Genomic DNA, 21,039 nt, shown 5'->3' with positions numbered 1-21,039 from the left:
TTTTAAAAACTTTTTTTTAACATATTTGCGTGATACAAATGAATTTGGTCCGATATATTAATTGAGAACATTCATCTATCACTTTACCGGGAACTTTCGTGTTTTTGTACTTAATTTTATAAGGGAAACGACCATAAACGATTTAGAACACTAGAAAACTAAGTCGTTAAGAAAACTTTGTCTTTCCAACATTGTTCAGTGTTTCACCAGGCATAATCTCAATGCATGATGTGTTTCAATATTTGGGAATATGAAAATTTCATCGCGGGGGGTGGGGGGGGTGGTTGGGTTTTTATTTAAATTTCAAGACTGAGTATAAACTTGAGTTACGTACATGTAACGTATAATTTCCGATCTAAACCGGCAGATGGCAGAATATTCCGAGAAATGATAGAATTTGTAATTTATGTATGACCTGTCTTGGGGACTAATTCCATTATATATGTCTTTGCACTCATGATGATATTGTAAATTTACGGAAAAATTTGTTACCGAATATTACTATATTTATCCGTACATTACTAAATTGTATACAATGCTGAAATATTGTAATACTAATGTACTCACCAGATTGTCTGTATTCATCCAGAAAATTGAAAATTGATAACTCGGTAGCATCATATCTACACTATATTTATTTGCACCCACGTGTTCATTATTATGATATATGTATTTAGCTTTAGGTTACAGACCACCAATTCCACCAATGAGCATTTGGAACGTACGCAAAAATAGTCCTATGCAGAAATTACCCCTGTTCCTCATAGTGCTGTGAAAAGAGTTCTCATCTCATTTAAAAAATTTAAACAGTTTCTGAAAGGAAAAACATTTCTGTACATTTTATATGTGCATTTTGCTTCTTGTGATGTGAAGCCTAATCTCTATAATGATTTCTAAATATACCCCTATCTTGTGAAAGCACTGGGATTTCCCATGCTATTTATAGACCCTTCATTTCCGGTGACTAGTACTGCTAACCCCACATGCCACTCTGAGGATTGTGAGCTGACATATGTAGAATCATGCTGATATATAGTCCTCTGCAGGTTAAAGTTAAGGTAAAGTCCAGAGAAGCCATTGAATATTGTGAAATTAGCATAGAAGCCTATGGGAAGTGGAATTAGTGGTTTCTAGCCTTAACTCGACATTGTTACTGTATATATGTTGATAGTGTCGCACTCGATTTGTATGCTATCTTTGTATTTATAAATATCTGTAGTTAGCTCCTGTTATGCAGTAATTGCGGCTATGAGTTTAACTAATAAACAATCGAAACAGTTGAAATATTTTATTTATGATATCTATATTTTGTACTCTACTTGACATTTATTTTGTTACGCTGATTTTGTAATATGTTTATTGAAATCTCGTTAATGAGGAATTAAATATGTGACTGAATGAATGTCAATTGTTTATGCGTGTACCTATTATTATTATTACAAGTATAAATACTTGATTGGTCAATTGGGGTAAACTATAGTGACCTTAATTGATGATCATGCACAAAAAATAATGTTCACGCACTTACACTTAATGCATATATCCAAAGGGTTATTTATCACAAGAATTTATCAGTCAATGGAAGAGTCGCTTACTGTCAATCTACACCTGGCAATGGGGGAATAAACTGATAACCTATAAATTATTCAGAAACATATTTGAAACACAGTTAAAATGTATACACATGTAGATCCACGCTATGAAAGGGTGTAAATAGAACAAACATTTGGAAACAAGGTAAGGAAACCCGAGGGAAACATTTTATATAATGGATATGGTGAATATGTCAAAATTACCGAAATGAAAAATGTCAGCTCAAGGCCCTACACCTACAACCCACTCCATTTACAAAATGCTCACATACATGTACCACATAAGAACTGTATTATTTTTTTTCATTCAGTCTTCAAAAAGGCAGATAACTTGAAGTTATCTTAATAACAAATGTTTTAATAACCATAGTTGTTTAATTGAAATAATTTAACAAAACGATTGAGATATTAAGGATTTTTAGAGTTCCTTAACTGTTAATATGCATCTTAATATAACCAAATTTTAGAAGTTCATAAATGCATTGTCACGTACATTTAAAACAACATAGAGATCATACCATTGTAAAAAATTATACACTCGACATTTTTCATTTTAATAGACTGAATAAACAAAATATTTTTCCCCATGAAAATGTAGTAATAGTTCTAATGGGATAGCTGTAGCGTTTCTCGACCGAGATGACGTACATGTATGTTAATTGTTCAACACATGTGCTTACTCGAAGAGGTCTTGTTGTACCTAAGGGACTTTCATTGTAAAGTCAATTGGAAATGACAAAATGGCTGAAATAATGAAATCCTGAAAATTCCACCTTTCATATTTCATATACATGTACATTGTGACCAGAGAGTGGTGATTCAAGCGCATGCACTGAGAGACATGTAATAAACGATCATTTTTGTTTATATGTAACTATAAATAAGTTTAGCAGGATAGAGCTACCATTTTTTCGCCTAAATGGCCTTCGAGAAGTTAAATTATAAATTATTTTGGCTCATTAGAAAACTGAGATGCTGTATAAATGTTCTTGAACGTTAAAAGCTAGTTAAAAGTATGGTATTTAAAAACAAATTGAATGATACAGGTGAAATCATCTAATAATTTTATGACACAAGTTTGAATGATAACGAATGTTAAAATGCTATCATTGTGTGTTATGCATCTCGGATCTTTGAAAATATAACTCCATTTGTATATACGTAACAGTTTAATGGGATCTCTTAAACGACATCAAATCAATGTACCGTTCATTTTCTCTTTCAAGTATAAACTTCAACATAATCCACGGAAAGCACACTTAGGGTCACACTGGATAATTATTTCCGTGCAATCTCAAGCATTTACATGTATAAATAATTTAATTTCCGTTTTGTAACCAACCTTACTACTTTTCAAAGTAGCTACCCTGAGGATGCTGGTGACCAAATTTGAGTGAATTCAAAGGAGAAGATTTTTAAAGAAAAGTTAATGACGACAGACGCAAAATGATAGCAATAGCTCACATTACCTTTAGCCAGATGAGCTTAAAACAATTGCAACAATAGACATTCATAATTGTGCAACTGCTTATAATTATACACTGAGATACACAAATTATGTTTTGACGAAACAGTTGTTTTAAGCAAGATTTCATTTCAAAATAAATATAGAAAAAAGTCATAAAAATAATTTATATAACAGTTATCACAGATATCTTTGCATGGGCATGTTTTCCATTAAATGGTACGATCTGACTTTCATTATCTATTTCCGGTTCATAAGGTGTCGTCTAAAACAAACAGCAGGGCATGAGCCAATAATGGAACACGGGTTCAACTTGAATAATGGAAAGCATTCATAGTCTCTTCCGCTAACTACGTGTGTGCAGCCCTAGAATAAAAAAAAGTCGCATTTTCTAACAAAATTGGAAAAAAAATAAGTCGAGATCTCGCGAAAACAGTTGCTTCAACACAAGTTTTATTGCCTCATATCAGACAAGATGTTACACAAAATGTTAATATCAAATTATTACAGAGCTTATTTGGAAGAACTCGAGACTTTTTCTGGTGTTCAGACAGTCCCAATTCTGTGCTATTGAAGTAAAGAGGGGCCATAACTCATGAAAAATCACCAGGTTTGTCCTGTAAAGCTATTAATTAAATGCATGTGAATATACAGTAAAAATATGTCTTTTACGTGTGATACTTGTTCAATATGTTTTTTGTTGTTGTTTTCCTTTTTTTGTTGTTGTTCAATTTCCCTTTATCTCTCACAGTTGCGGACCCGGAAATTATGAAAAGTATGGGTGGGTGCACCAATGACCCAAGAGAGACTGGGACCCAACCAGGTTATTCTATACAATCAACTTAACTAAAAGAAAATAACACAACGGAGTGTCCCGATCCACCAACTGTAAAAACAGAGTTCTGAACGTTACGTTAATATCTGAGGTTGTAGTTAATTTGAGTGTCATCGTTCTGTTAACGTGGATTTTATTACTTCTGTTGTCGGGGTCTTCAAGAGCTTAATTGACGGTGTATTTACACTTATTGAAGATTGTTTGGTGATCTCTCAGGTATTTACTATTTTTATGAAGCTAATACGATTGGGCATTTGTTGCATTTTAACCATATCTGTTCCCTTTTTACTCGGAAGTCACGTGAGTAATGCTGTCTTCAAATTAATGCGTGATTCTCTTTCAAACTTTAAATATTTCACGGATATCCCAAATGAATGATATTTCAATCATTTTTAAGTGTTAATTTTCAGCTAAATATTGTCGAACTGGTAAATCGAAACGCCAAAATATTTTTTTGCCGCTTGGCCGCGTAGTAATTTCAAAGAAGATAGTTAAAAGCTACCCTGGTTCCCGGGACTACTGGTCTCAGTGTCGTATTAATTTTCCCATAGACTTCTATAGTGAAGTGCATATTTTTAGGATTTTTTTTAAAAAAATATGTAAATTGATTCAATAACACTTTCACTTATGTAGCATTTCTAAGGACATGTGAAAAAATAATTTAACGCAAAGAAAATAGGGTGAGCCCACGAAGATCGGACAGAAAAGTAGTCTTGAACTATAAATAGCCATTTTCCCTACTTTCACTTTCGTTTTGCACTCACCAAACCAACCTTTTCAGTGGAATATTTTTATGATATCGTGTTAGATTTTCTTTTAAATAAGTTCTTCATCTTACAGTGTGATCTTTGCTCTATTTTATAAATCATTGTTCATATCTTTTGACAAAACATTAGTTTGTAGAGAGGCAAAAAGAAAATGCACTATATTTTTATAGCATCCATGTATTGATATGCAATACGATACTGGTACCTACTGAATATTGCGATCGGGAACTAGTCTAGTTAAAAGCCAATACAATTGAATTGGAGTTATCTCTCTTTGGGTGGTGTTGGATTTTAACTATGCCCCGTGGATGGTATTATAATCAAAATCATTTTATCAAGAAACGTCACGTTCAACATCATCAGCTTCCTTTTTTCATTTTAAAGGTCTCAAGAACATAAACAAATGCAATAATCTTATTTTCACGATATTTGTGTACATCTTGCTGCAGGTTGCAAGGGAAATATGGGTTCAACACCAAAACAGTCTCAAACTTTGGTCCATGTCATGACCGGCACTCTAGCACATTGCTTAAAAAATAAACATCGGGAACCTATTTTGCAGGTTGCACACCAAGGGACTTCCGAATTTCAGCACCTTCGGTGCTTTGATTCTATCATAGAATGTGGACTGTTGTTAATGTTTATTCCCACTTACTGCATATCAACTGGGTGTTCAGAGAAAATAGAAACAGCAACGTCATTTTCGTCTGACTCACTGTCAGCATGAACAAGGAGTAAGTATGTTCCAGGGTTGATATTATAACTGGAATCGGTAGATGGTCCGAACTGAAACTGCCCATCTCCACCATCACTGTCCCGTACACAGTTTTCGTAGTTGTCCATTAGCCAATCACGATCGACCGGAAATACGTCAGGTGTCACCTTGATTTGATAAAAAACGTTTACTTATATTAAATTCGGAACTTAATGCAATAATGCAAACTATTAAAATATATAAAAAAAAACAATTATTTATAGGAACCAAGTAATAAATTCAAATTTCCAGTTGATACACGAACATGTATTAGGGGATGCTTTCTGTTGCCCGTTTTTTTTTTAAATTCCTTACCTGAAGAGATGACCAAGCAACAATTTTCGTAATATGTACATTAAAACTGTTGTTTCCAAATCTTAAAGTTCGGCTTAATCACGTGTTTATTGAAATTTTGAATTAAGTTTTGAATTGTCAAGTTCAAAATTTTCATTAAACACATGTTCACTGTTCGGGTATTTTGAGTATTTTTATTAACAGGGATCTACTGAGTTGTACAACATTTAAATACCATAATACTTGGTAGACTGTTCTTCATTTATAACTATCATTTTCAATCGTGATTCCATCAAAAATATGATTTCATAAATACATGTTCTATCAAAATCTATATGGAAAACATACGCTTTCCAAAGGGAGAAATAAAAAAAAATATTCTGACATTTCATGTTGTCGTGTATATTTTATATTTTTAAAATAGGATACCTACAAAAGCGTAAAAAAAATTATGCACAAGTGTTTAAACATCTATATTTGATTACCTCCCATAACTTGAAACCAACTGGAAATCCGTCTCCTTTTTCTGGTTGCATCACTTCAACTCTAATAGTTTGAGCTGAAAATCAGGAACAACCTTATTGATTAATAAAATACTGCAAAGCAGACAACGACCTACCACTGGTGTCAAAGACAACCCCAAGTACAACACTGTTCCAATATGTAAGCACCAAGTCCAAAATAAGAAATCTAGTAATGACCCTAGCATACGACAGGCAAGAAAAATACATTTTTTGGACAGATTTTTAAAAAATTCTTGACATTTTCCTCAAATCTTCAATTTTAAGTGATTTGATAGTTGAAAATTCGATTTTGATTTTCTAATTATTCTTATTTTACATTTTTTTAATGTTACCTTCGTTAACAGTGAGGAGATATTGAGGATTGTTGGCGAAGCCATCACATGAAACTTGACCTCCTGCGTTGTATCCGCACCGGAAGGCTGTCAAAGAACTACTTGTACTTCCTGTAAATAGGCAGAAAATTGCTTGAAGATATTAATGACACGTAAAAACACATTATTTTCCTTGATGGACTTTCAGACTATAGCAAGATGAAAAAAAAACGAACAGAGTTTACAATTATATTTATAAATAACTTCCAGGTGAGGTTTTTGGTCCAGGTCAGTAGCTGCCAATAAGTCATTATTTTTTTAATTTGAATCGTAGATGATCAATATTCAAGAAAGTATACATACTGAGGTGGGACTCCTCAGACGGTTCCTCTCCACCTCTACCTCTCCCAGCCATGACATTACTGCATTCTAATTCACTAACAAAGATAGAAACAGTGTATACATGTAGCACTAAATACATTTTATGATGTATCAAATGAAACAAGCAACTTTTTTTCATCATGGAGGTGTCTCTTTGACATACTCATCGTATCCATTCCGTTATATTTATCACTTCACCTTTTAAACAATAACAACATATGTAAAACATTAAATTAAAAAAAAATAGGTATGAAATGAAATGAAATATTTGTCATGTTGAAAGAAAAAAAAACAGACCGAATTCAGCTCTAATATAAAAACATCGTTTACTTTATATTTACGTAACTGCAGTTATAGTGGGTGATAGCAAGATTAAAATACTAACAGTACTCTAAATAATTACACGAAAAAGAAATGTAACGAAAAAAAAACTACTCACCGAATATCTGTCAGGGGCCCAGCAGTGAAAAAACGCACCAGGAACTCTCTGCCATCGTAACCCTCTTCCATCGTCGACGGAATAGCGACATAGGAACCAGGTTCAACCAGAAACCGGTATGTGACTTGCGTATTGCCCATGTACATGTTTGACTTATCCCCTAGCTGTTCTAAGGCATTTTTATCACCATTAGTACTGAGAACCTGGAAAAATGTTATAGTCATTAAATGCTACAAAATATAAAATAACTTTAATTATTTAAAAAATATTTGATATGACTTTCAACTTGTCTTAAATGGATGCCTATTTCATTTGGTTTAAACCTAAAGCATGAAAATTATAATTTTTATGTACAAGACAAATGAGTTACAAAATAATTCTTACAGTCTCGCGATAAGTTAACGTGAAAAAGCATTATATTTGTGGCTATTACTTTACCTTGTATAAATCGCACCGGATGTTGATAACGTCATCCCTATCGAATAAGCGCTGGACAATCTGAACAACTAATGGTACTTTTCCATTTTCGTCCATATCTGTATTAAAAACAAACGAGTTAGGTACATGTGTAGTAGTGGAAATTTTATATATATACAGTGTAGATGGGTTGGACGGGGGTTACTTCATTCCCACTTTCCTTCCCCTTGATCACCGCCTTCCACTCACCTGACCCCTTTTATTTTACCCAGGTTATGATTCCCAAACTTAATCCACTCATTCACTTCCCATTTTCCCATCAACCACCGTTCACCGTCACCTCCACTATATTTGCCTGCTCCTTCAGACACCGATTCCCCCCACCAAATCCACCCTCTCAGCTGCAGTGTAAACGAATGAAAAATATTTTTTTAACGCAATCACCTATTTGTACTGATAAAGTACTGACTCTGGTTTGATATAGTCCTTTTTAGCGGACCGGAAAAAGGGGAAGGTCGATCTGCTACAACGTTAGTTTTCCATTCATTTCAATAAAAAAAGCCAACGTCTACAGCTTATGAAATACATTAATGAAATTAGACATTCATAATTTTAGCTGCATAGTGTGAAGAGGAATCAATGACATTTGTCTTCCATTTACATGAATATAACTTGTAAATTATCATAATTCATATTATTCTAGAATGCTGTACATTGTTCAAAATTTGATCAAAATACAATTAAGTGGTTCTTCTCTGAGTGATTGTATTGATCATAAGGACGTGAGACAACTTCTCTCGGATGGGAACGTACCTTCCTCTCCTATGGTTATATGGTACAATGGATTTTGTGTTTTACGCTGATGTCCTCCCATTTTTCCTTCTCTCCAATTTCCATATATACATGTAACATAACCTATCCAATATATTATATTTTAATGTTTGTACATGTAGTTAAAAGGAAGATAATTCAATATCTTAATGCGAATAGTGTTGGATACACATGTAAAACAATGACTGATAATTCTCTTCAACTATAGGATAGACAAGTTGAAACCTGGTAAAATTTTTAATTGTCAAATACTGAACCAGACCCTAGCAGTCAAATCTAATTTTACATGAATGTTTAACCGACACATTTTGTTCTTAGGTGATACATGTAGACTAAGTATAAAAGCATTACTGACATTGTACATGCATAGAACCGTTTTATTCGGATTATAAAAGGCGAATGTCTGTAAACGACTGTTACAAATTACGACACGGTTCATTATCATTGCCGACTATGAAACTTTTTATAGGTCTTGACAGTCAGATTCAGAAACTATAATCTTAAGAGGATACACTCGCTATTTTCATCTGTTTCAATTCAAAGTAAACATTAGGTCTTAAAAACTTTTGACATATATCTATGGCAAGCTAAATTGGACAAAAATGCCTATTTGTAAATATTTATAAATAATTATAAATATTTGTAATTCAATTATAAATATTTATAATTCATTTATTAATATTTATAATACATTTATAAATATTTATAATGATGATGTTATTTATAATTCAATTATGAATATTTATAAATGAATTACAAATATTAATAATTGTCTTATATTAATAAATATTTATAATTGATTTATAAATATTCATAATTCATTTATAAATATTTATAAATCCAAGACAATTATAAATATTTATAAATCCAAGACAATTATAAATATTTATAATTTATTTATAAATATTTATAATTCAATTATAAATATTTATAGTTTAATTATAAATATTTATAATTTAATTATAAATATTTATAATTTAATTATAAATATTTATAATTTAATTATAAATATTTATAATTATTTATAAATAGTCTTTTTTGTACACTTTGGATTGAATTATAAATATTTAGGATTGATTTATAAATATCTATAATTCATTTATTAATATTAATAATTCATTTATAAATATTTATAATTGACATATTTATCAATATTTATAATTGACATATTTATCAATATTTATAATTGACATATTTATCAATATTTATAATTCAATTATAAATATTAATAAATGATTTATAAATATTTATAAATGAATTATAAAAAATTATAATTATTTATAAATATTAATAAATAGGCATTTTTGTCCACTTTGGCTTGCCATATATATCTTCTGCTTTAAAAGATATGCTTATTTCATTGCAATGTATGATTATTTTTCAAAACTGAAACACATTATTTTTATACCTAGCTGTGCTTAAAGAATATCAATGTTTCTTACTAAGCATATTTGGATTTCCATCTCTGTCAAAATCCGGGGTCAAATTACAAATTGTGACGTCATCAAAGTAGTTCATAAAGTCATGTATTTCCATATAGAACTCTCCATCATCTTGGTTTGGAGGAGGAACACAGTCAGATGGTGCATTAGCCCATTCTGGGCTCCTGTTGATAAAAAGAGACCAATAGAATGAGCTTTTGTATTTTATTGTAATTACTATGATATGGTGTGGAAAAAAATAATGATACAAATCCACTAAATATCACGTCAATCGCACCTACATTAACATTTATAATTTAGTACATCGATACCCTGCTCAGACAATATATATCTGCTATTTTAAAGCTTTTTTCGAGAATTTAACTTCTCTGCCACACTCGGTACTAATCATGCCCCTTTATGCTACGCGGATATGTATATAGTAGTGCCCTACGAATTTTTTTCTCACATTCTGAATGTAGTACCTATAAGCCATAGGAGTGATTTCTGGTCGATCTGCGGAAGAGATTTGTGGTACATTTAGTTTTCGGAATAAGGCCAAATCAACTGAAATTAGAATTTCAGTAAGAAAATTGTGGATAAGATTTTAGCCTTTAAATTCGAGTTTTGTTACACCTTATTCAATAATATAAATTCAAGTCTCATGCCCTTGTAGGATAACTCGAATGACAAGATACAACCATAATTATTATACAGATTTTTGTAACGGCAAAATCAGTCGTTATTTTTGTTCATTTGCATCGGAAGGAGTTTAGACTGAAGTACACACTGTCCCGATCCTTATTAAAACAAATACATATCATCCATCTGAAGACACAAGTTTGCATTTTGCCATTGTCGAACTATTCTAACTTTTGGAAATAATTCATACGTCTATAATATATGATTGTATCTCCTTGTTCTAATACATGTACATACATGTAGTGCAAGTACATTTACATGTATAGTACTTACCCATCACTCCAAGCACCCTGCCATTCCCCTTTACCCCAAGGGTTGCGTATTCGTAGTAACAGGGCATCTCCAACCTATTGGAATATAATCAAAAGTAATACTTGCTTCCAAAAATGTACATACAAGCAGAAGTTTTAGAAATATGTTCAAAGTCTGCTATTGCTAGCATCATTATAATGTCAGTACGAAACTACCACGTAACAATATATGTATTTATTATGAATTAACTTTATTGATTGAATTCTAAGTATTCCAACCAAATCACCTAAAACTTTTGGTAAATGTACATGTACATGTACATATAATCAAGCCACTACTTACAATAAATGCTCCACTCATTGAGTAAGCATGTCCGCCTACCAGTCCTAATTGTCCATCATTTCGATTCTGTAGAAAAAAAATAACAGAATTTCTTACTATATACCAAAGAGTAATCAAGGGAACCAAGGTTATAGCGGTAATCAAAAGAATGTAATCCAGGGACAAAGACCAGACATGGAAAACAGACATACACAACAAAGAACACAAAGTAACTAAAATCATACATACAAAGTAACAAAAGCAAATGAGCAACTCGGACTCCAGTAAAAACTGGGAGAATGGACCAGGTGCACCGGTAGGGTAAGCGTTATATTGGCATTTTAACTTAAACATTATTATCATTTATATAGAAAAGGTTTAAAAATTTTACAGCGATTTTACATTTTTTTTCACTTTAAACATCTCATTTTCCTAAGTTTTGATCAAACGCAATATAGAATATACACTTACCGGAACAGCACATCCAACCATTGTGGTCGGACACTGGAAAGCATTGTGTAATCTCCGGAATAAGCGCTGTGGTTGAACTTTTTTCTTCTTGAACTCTATCATCTCTGCAACACCGGAGGTGAGATTCATAAACGAATCAGCAGTAAGGCCACCTTCAACTTCGTCATAGGAACCATACACTCTGAAACATGGTTTTTGCAGTGATTTTAAGGGAGATGAGATTTACATTTGTATGATAGTACGTAAACCTGTATATCAATTTTGTGTTGACATAAAAAAACCTATCAATGACCTTTTAAAATTAGCATATGGTTGCTTACTTTGCGAAGGCCTTTTCCAGCAAAGCCACCCATATTTCATTTCTATCGGTGGCAGAACTGGCACCAGCTAGTTGTTCGCCGTATAAAACTGGAAGACAGTCATCTATATAAGTGTCTATCCAGGCACCGAATCTCCAGAACTTACAATGGAAAAAGCCACTCTCGGCATCGTACGAACCATCGGGTATTACCTGAAAAAAAAATTAACTTACTTCATACACATTCATTATGTTGGCAATCATCCTCATCCGAATGATCTATATAGTCTAGCTGGCCGAGTGGTCTAGGGCGCTGGACTTAATGCAGGCGGTGTTGCCATACATGTCACAACGGTACGAGTTCGAGTCCCGCGGAGGGATCGACCAAAAATTTCCATCGCAAATTTGACATTTCTAACATCGTCTCAGAATGTGACGATTCTATTCGCTACACTGCTCCGTCATTATAATTTGCTTGGCATAGATATACCTCTCAGTAATTATAAAGATCGTACTTGCCCTTCTTAACAGCCTTGGTTTGTCGGCAATATTTGACACCATAGCAAGGAACCAACACGTTCCCACTTCTCCCTGACCAATGTCAAATCTACTGGTTCCGTCAGAGAACAAAACTGGAGCCTCCAGGAATTCCTGTAAGCGAGTCAATGTTTGTTTTTATCACATGTGCGGTTAAGTTGCCCACAGTTCGAAAACTTCAGTAGCAAAATATTAAACCAGAATACATACAAAATGCATACCATTGTTTCTATATCAAACCGTGGATGCTCCATGCACAAAATATAGATATTTAGGAATTTTTTGTCCGTTCATTTCTTCAATAGATATATTTTTCGGAGATTTTTTGTGTTAGTTTGCTATGATGCAGGATATGTGAAAGATGTAGTCAATCACAAGATATAACATCATTATAATAAATGTACTACGCCAGATGAAAGTAATGCAATATTTAATGAACTCTGGTTTACTAAGAATAGTATGTTTATTTCTTTACGTTTGATTAGCCGCTGATAAAGATTTGTAGCCTAAAGTATATATTTCATATCCTATTTGGAAACACATTCTTATTCATTTCCTGTATCTTGAAGAATTCGTGTATTTCACAACAACAGTAATTATATTGTGCGGCAGTAGGATATAAAACTGTTATCATGGTCCAATCAAGGACGAACGGAAATTTAATACCAGAATTATACACCCTTGGCTGGAATGAAATAAACAATTTTCACAAATATTCCTTATCTTTTTGTGATGAACATGTTAAAGTAATGGTTTTTTTTTATCAGTCATGTTTCTGTACGGTCAACCATGTAATTACTTTTTTATTTTCAATTCTTACGATCGAATTTGATTTAGAAAAAAATGTCATTAGTTACTTTATGCCTTAGATAAGACCAAAGTAGAATCTTAGAAGGAACAACTGTCACAGAGGCATTAAACAACGCCGCCTTCAACAGGAATATACGAACTTATTGGTGTCGATAATAGATGACTAAAAAAAAATCCACTGCATGAGATACCATGCAATAACGATCCTACAAAATACAGTTTAACACATAAAAACCAGAAAAACAAATGATGATCGTGCGATTATGCAATTGAAGTCTAGGTATGTGGTTGTTTCTTGCTTTATATATTAAATTATAATACGGCATCCTATTGATTCCGAAACAAACCTGCATCCTAGTTACAGTAACAATAAAAAGAAAATATCTTACCCCAGGTCTTTTCCATTCAAGATCTGATTTTTTTGGAAATGCAACTTCAAGAGGAAACTCGCTATCAACGTATTGTCCATCTGATAATTGTGGTGGGTCAAAGGTCGGGAAATCTGATTCGACTGTCCGGAAGTTCAACGCCCACTCATAAGTTCCGATATCCGTCCTCGAATATTCTGATGCGTCAAAGTTGGGCAGTCCCAGGGTCATCATGTTATCGGTATTGTCCCAGTCCATTCCAGATTTAACTTCGATGGTCTTTTCGGCAACTGGGGCAGTCTGTTGATGCCTGGGCTTGGCTGCAATGACTGGAGCTATTGTCTTGTCCTATAATAACAGCAACGTATAAAGCTTTCTTTTTAAGTAGATTCTTAGTTTCTAAAACATTATACCTACCTGTACACTTTACATTTGTATGACTTAAAGACATAGCCACTTATAAGTGTAAACTTGTTACAAGTCTAGCTTTTGGTAACTTCTTGAAGCTAACTGTCTGTAACTGTCTGGCTATTTGTTTTGTCTGATTAAGAATATGATCGTCTAATCAATTTATTTGGTTTTTATTTTGTTTGTTTGTTTGTTGTTTTGGTTTGGTTTGGTTTGTTATGTAAATGAAAAGGCTGTGTTTGATCATTTTTCATAGCAGTTCAACATTAAAATAAATAAATAAATAAATAAAACCCCGTGCAGGTCCGGGTGTCAAAAGAATGGGCTTGCAGCAGCGCTAAGCTTGTCGTAAAAGGCGACTAAATAGTGCTCAGGGACCTAGCCGGGGGCTAGGCGCTCTGGCCACAGAGCAACTGGGATGTCTGCGCCAGGTGGTGGAATGGGGTACCCCTGGCGTGTTGCATGCTGGGGTTGTCAGGCTATAATACGGAAAACCTGACGGCAAACCATAGTGGTGCACCGTGTTGGAAAAGATGCCACGTTCCTCGCACGTTAAAGAACCCTGCTGTGGTATTCGATAGGAGTAGAAACCTTTGTGCTCCGACACAGGAGGCTAAATTGCCCGACCCTACCCATCCCCCCTTTTTCTAGTGGCAATCGAGATTTGTCGACCCCTATCATCCTTGTGTCCCATCCCTTTTTTTCATTTCATCATCATTTCATGTTCATTTTATCATCCCATTTCATGTTCATCGTCTGAATATAGTTAAAATATTGCCGCTCGGGCGTTAAACACCAACAATCAATCAATCAATCAATTAAAAAAAATCAACAAAAGTGTTGGCAATATAAATAATAAATTCACGTGACTGAAAATACGCAACGGCAACTATCAGGGTTTGAACGTATGGAGTAGTATCCTTGCAATTGTAAGACGCATCAAGATATGCGTAGTATTTATGTCTGTACATAATCTACGTGGCTTCATAAATGTATCTTGTAAATAAATGTGGAGTCTATTACATCCCAAGTAAATTTCCTCCTACATTTATTTGTCCTACTTGGTAAATCTAGTTTTCGCGTGTCATGAAATCAATTCGATTCGAAGGTATTTATTTTTGCGACTTACACCCTGTCTAATTCTAACGTCTATACTTAAGTAAGAAATTTTATCGCGTCAATTTATTTTCGCGAATTTGTTCTTCTTCGCGAAATTTTGTCGGTTTACAGTACATGTCACGCATGCTCATTAACTACCCCACAGTTAAGACAAAAGGGTCTATTTGTTAGATCTTGTAAAATGAAACATTAAATTCTGCTCAAATCTTTAAATGCACAACTCTCCTACCTTAAAAACTATCAAAAAATAAATAAATTATAATTATGTATAAATTATAAATGATGAAATAAGACAAAACTGTAACACAAAGCAAACAAACGACAAAACATAAATGAAAAGAGGCGAAAATAATATTTTGAAGTTAATAAAATAATCTTTATTTACAAAATATTTACATGTTCATTGTACAAATTGTTAAATAAATAAAATAAAATAAAATAAAGATAAAAAAAACGGTTATAAAGTTACTGGAAGGATATTTCACTCGGAAAAGTTTACGCGCAAATATTTTCAGTCATTTGAATCAGTATCGGAAGAAAATTTACATTTTTTCATATCTTGATCTATGAACATATTTATAGAAACGGCCATAAATATTAAGTTTCAATTTGGATTATATGTAGACAGGTTAAAATGACAATTTTACTCTAATTTAATCTTCAATTTAAGTTAGAGTGTTAATTAACACTGGGTGCAGTATCTCTCCTCTAATTCAGAATAGCTTCATACTACAAAAATGTAGAAAAAAACAAGTGGCACGTGCTGAAAGTAAGCTATCATATATACATGTATAAACACTAACGCAAACAGTGCTACACACATAGAAAAAAAACACTTTAAAACAAGCGAGTCCTAATAAATTTCTTGTTATCGGATCTTCCGTTTTGCATTTTTATGTCTGAAATGGAAAGAACAGAAGATTTTGTTAATAGAGTCGGATGCTGAGGCTGTGAAGGAAGCATAAAAGTATGCAAAACAAAGACAGTGTAAAACTGACACTGAAAATTGGAAACAAAAAATGAGAATACAAGAAACTACATATAGAGTACGTATGCAGACAAGAAAATGATATCTCAAATTTCACACATCTAAGCTTTTACGTACTTAAGCTAAATTAGCAGTTTTTCCTTTAAACATTGACAAAATCAAAAGAAATGTTGAACTAAGTCATCATTCAGGTCAGAATATATATATATATCTTGGAAGACAAGGACGTTATTGTGGTTTACTTTGCCAACTCTTCTGCTATATAAGTTCATGTAATTTCTTAAAGGACAATTCTAAAAGTCTGAAATTTACCTCTTTTTCATAAGGCGGAGGTGGTCCCGCTCCATTTTGCTGCTGTGTTGTCTGTTTCGTAGTTTCATTGTTGTTCTGTGTCTGTGCATGTGGTTGCTGTTGTGTTGTGTTGTTCTCTCCTCTCGTGTTCTGTTGCCCATGGTGACCAAGAGAAGCGTATTGGGTCCCTGTATCAGCTGATGATGCACAACCCATTACCCACAATTTCTAGAGATAAAAGAGATGTTTTATTTGATATACTGCAAATGACGAAATAAAGGATTGAAATCATGTAAAGTTTGTTGGAAATCCGATATTCTATTTCTTGACTGTCACTATGTTTAGGCTGGGCACTGTACAAAGAGTAACTGCTGGATTTCACAATACAATATCATGCACAGAAATAATTATGTTCCATGAAGCTTTGCAACAATGCATACAAAACATTACATGTAGCATTGGAAATCACTCATTTTATTTTTGTTTAGCACCTTCATTAGTTTTTCGCATATCATAATTCGTTTGTCTGTAAAGGTCACTACATATTGTACCTTTCAGTAATGCAACACAGTATGAGTAATATATATCTATTAGGTTCCAGGTTACCCTTTAAAAAAAAACATTTTAGTTTTCAAATTTGTTTCTCTTGTATTCAGATTGATTGCATTTCTTTATACATGTATCTTACATTGTAAATAAGCTTTAGAATACCAACCTATATAAAATTCAGACACTACCAATGGTAGAGGCGATTCAAGGTGCAGAAACCCCCACCGAGCAACGATGTATCATCGATCTACTTACGCCATATCGTTACGTACATGTAACTATGTCCTTTTTGTAAAAAAAAAAATCTGTATTTTGGAGAAAACTATTTTTTCATCTCCCTCTTAAGGAGGTAGACCCAAGTTAAGGGACACAGCTCTCACAAATCACTGGAACTTTTGTATTCAGTATTTTATATCAGTCTCATGTAAGCATCAAAGTAACTTGGATTTATTTCATTCTGTTTTAAATGAAAGTTTGAAAGGCTTTGGTGAAATTGAATATGATACAATCATATTACTGATTTCAAGAGTTGTGTCCCTTACCCAAGGTCTTCCTCCTTAATTGAATCAACCAAACCAAGAAAAGTAATTCTTGCTAAGTACAAATTTCACGATCTATATATATTGTGCAACAAACGGATAAGACTGGTTGCTACATGTGCTGAATTAGAGATAACGGTTAATTTTAGAAGTTGTTCATGTTCATTCGAATCCAGTGCGGAACCTTTCATTTTAGAACTGCTAAACATGTATCTGTATGTTTACTTAATTATCAATACAATTTCAGAAAAAAATATTATGACATTTGTTTCTTTAAAAGTATAACATGGAAAGTTAGATTGTTTTACGTTAAATGTTTAGCATGTTTTAACGTTAAATGTTTCGTCTGATATTTCAACCCTTTAAGCTATATATAGATGTCTATGTAAGGCATTTTGACATAAGGTTTGGTTTATACTATTATACGTAATAACGGGTGTTTTTTCCCTTTCTTTGTTGACATTTTATATACTTTATGTACATACCTTACATGCAATTTGAATAGAATGCAATCAGACCTAAAAACTTACAATTTGTACCAAAAAAAATGCTACGGGATATTTTCCGTATTTAAAAAATAGAACCAAGGATTCCTCTTACCCTGCAACCCTCCTCTTTTTTATTTGAATATATCGGGTAACAGTAACAGCCGACATATCAATATCCAAATAAAAAAAGAGGAGGGTTGCAGGGTCAGAGGAAATTCGGATTAGGTTTCTACGTTTAGGGGTACACCAACGGAGATCTTTTTTGTCAATTTTCTAAATATGGAATTTCGATTTATTCCTCTGCATAATGTTGTGTACGAGTGGGTTACATCCCTCGTATTATAGGTCTAGGATCTATTTATTGTATTACGCGTCTGTCGGTCTATTGTCTGTTAAGGGCCAATAACTCATTTTAATTGTTTGTATTTTATGAAATCGATTAGCAATAGACATTTGATGAAAAAGAGGAGGTTGTTTACAATAATTGTATGAATACTATTGTTTGATGATCAATAACAGTTTAGGACATAATATACAACAGGAGTGAATTTGCAACCAACAGATTCCCTGTGGCAATTTATGGAACGACATATGGGATATTTGCAGGCAATTACCCATCCCGCATTTTAGCAAAGACATATTTAGAACCATAAAGAAATGTACAAAAATAATTCATTTTAAACTAATTGGCACAAAAAAGTAATTTAATATTCTAAACGATAGTGCTGTACCATTGAAAAATTTACTAAAAATTTAAGAATGAGTCGTTGAGTTGCTTCAAATCAATTAAAGGAATATTTATACTCAAATGAAAAAAAAATCATGTACATGTTCATTGCTTACATTTTTTGTGTCTTTAACAGTCATAATAGAAACGATTCTTACAGGCATCGTATGCATGTGAAGTTCATCGACGATTATCCTTCAAACTTTAAGCCTTTGTACAACATACTTCTTTAGAACATCATCACTCTACTAATTCTAAATAGTTACAAAATGCTCCTTTAATAAACATGCTTTAGATCACTTGTTTAATTTGAATAAGTCCGGCTAGGGAAACATTAACAGAGAGAGTAGCGGGTTACGAAATGCTCCTTTAATAAACGCTTTAGATCACTTGTTTAATTTGAATAAGTCCGGCTAGGGAAACATTAGCAGAGAGAGTGGCAGGTCAAGAGATTTACGGAGTAAAATGTTAAAAACAGAATTTTATCCGCTTGTATTGCTAATTAAAATATGAATTTCCATAATTATTTATTGAACTTTATTGCTTCCTTTGTTTTTTTTCAGTTTTTTTACAAAAATAAATATAAAATAAAAAATCGACCGGATAAAGGTTTCCGGGCCACCCTGGAAACCATTGGATCCATCTGAGCAAGACAAGAGCTTTCCAAGCCCACAACCAACAATTTCCGTTGAAACGAAATGAACCAAAACTGATGGCTATATTTCCAACAATAGAATAATGCAGGATAATAGGTATCAAACTTGTATAAACGTCTATATATCATTTTTTTCTATATCTAAGAACACATGGAAAATGGCATACAACACTTTAACTTACTCGATATATTTTACTATATACGTAAAAGTTATTTATTATTAATAAATTTAAAGTTATACTTTGGTTCATTTGATGTCGTATCATTAAAATCGATATTCTATAATATTTCTTGTTTGAATACACCTAAATTTACGTTTCCTACCGTTTTTAAGTTCCTTCTTTATTCAAAATCTCAAAACAAATAGAGAGGTCTGGCTTATACTGTAACAACTTATATTCACAAAACTTGTATCATAATATCCATTTTGACATTTTACACTTTTTCATCCTTTATTTTGCACTGATTTCACTGACTTCGAACCAATGAAGCATAGACTAATATCAAAAAATCATTTGAAAACCCCAATACACCTTTTAGTCACGAAAGTCCCAGAGCGTGACCTTTATTTATTTTAAACCAAGGCAACTTTGTAAACGTTTTAACTCTCTTTTATCTGTTCGTATTATATTTAGAAATCTACAGACCAATTTAGCCGTATTGTAGTGGAAGACGTAATGGCATATCATTTAAAAGTGACGATGGCACGTGGTCAGCTTAATGTGACAAAGAACTGATCGGATTTAATTTTAGTACTTAGCGAAAAATTGATTGAAGATCGAGAATGTCATGTTTGCTTAACTCTCACTTCGAGTAGAAGATTGGTGTACGAATTTTGTTTTGTTTATTCATTTGTAAAGTATAGATAAGTGAGTGGGGAATAATTTAATTTTTCAAAATATTGTTTGTTTTTACGACGGTCATCTGCTTCTATCAAATATTATGATTTATCACCGAATTTGGTGTTAATTTTTTACGGAGTATGAAAAAAAAACCTTGGTATGGTCTTAAAGATTGCTGTGTACTAATTTTTATTTGTGTACGAAGTATTATTTTCATTTGAAAGAATACTATATCATAATTTGACGTAGTTTTGATCATAATTAAGCACGTTGCATAACATTTCATAACTTTATTTTTGAACGCATTGTTCGGTTGTGCAATTTATACAAAACTGAATGGTTATATTGACTTTTAAAGCTATAAAGGTGTTTAAGTTGTGATAATACACAAGATATTTCAGTTTAATGTGAACTATCAATAATATTACTCATTTACGTGTACTTGTTGAGATTTCGCGTCTGTGCCATTTTTTTCTGAAATCTAGTGGAACCATGAAATAGGGCTACAAAAACAAGGTCAAGTATGGTTTAAACGAACGAAAAAAAGACATGAAAACAAGAGAAAAACAACTACTAACAAATATCACAAACAACAAAAAAAGAAAGTTACAATGGAAATCAGACGCTATAATTGGGTGCATTG

At 32.7% G+C, this 21,039-nt stretch overlaps 1 protein-coding gene across 3 annotated transcripts; it reads right to left on the bottom strand.

Moving 5' to 3' along the window:
- Positions 1-1,274: 1,274 nt before the first annotated feature.
- Positions 1,275-20,157, bottom strand: LOC148603571 (calpain-2 catalytic subunit-like). Of its 3 annotated transcripts, none has more exons than XM_088552076.1 (17): positions 19,879-20,157; positions 16,618-16,824; positions 13,812-14,138; positions 12,595-12,726; positions 12,098-12,288; positions 11,778-11,958; positions 11,328-11,393; positions 11,007-11,080; positions 10,053-10,216; positions 8,593-8,694; positions 7,801-7,898; positions 7,363-7,565; positions 6,906-6,979; positions 6,564-6,674; positions 6,193-6,266; positions 5,315-5,541; positions 1,275-3,423 (listed from the first exon to the last, which is right to left on the bottom strand). In XM_088552076.1, exons 2-17 carry the CDS (start codon positions 16,810-16,812, stop codon positions 3,408-3,410), a joined length of 2,235 nt encoding a protein of 744 aa, XP_088408202.1. In that variant the 5' UTR covers positions 16,813-16,824; positions 19,879-20,157; the 3' UTR covers positions 1,275-3,407. The 3 variants fall into 3 exon arrangements, with proteins under 3 accessions (XP_088408202.1, XP_088408200.1, XP_088408201.1); XM_088552074.1 differs by lacking the exon at positions 19,879-20,157 and adding an exon at positions 19,016-19,132; XM_088552075.1 differs by lacking the exon at positions 19,879-20,157 and adding an exon at positions 19,058-19,078.
- Positions 20,158-21,039: the final 882 nt, after the last annotated feature.

The sequence above is a fragment of the Perna viridis genome, chromosome 11, assembly GCF_037379345.1.
Source record: "Perna viridis isolate PV_CMFRI_1.1 ecotype Kerala chromosome 11, ASM3737934v1, whole genome shotgun sequence".
Taxonomy (NCBI): Eukaryota; Metazoa; Mollusca; class Bivalvia; order Mytilida; family Mytilidae; genus Perna; species Perna viridis.
This window is presented reverse-complemented; position numbering and strand designations above follow the sequence as displayed.

Coding starts and splice junctions, on each gene's coding strand:
- LOC148603571 (XM_088552074.1), bottom strand. CDS start 19,072: ATGCATACGATGCCTGTAAGAATCGTTTCTATTATGACTGTTAAAGAC. Junction 7,899..8,592: donor TATAACCATAGGAGAGGAAG/GTACGTTCCCAT, acceptor TTTTTAATACAG/ATATGGACGAAAATGGAAAA. Junction 6,267..6,563: donor TCTCCTCACTGTTAACGAAG/GTAACATTAAAA, acceptor CCTGATTTTCAG/CTCAAACTATTAGAGTTGAA.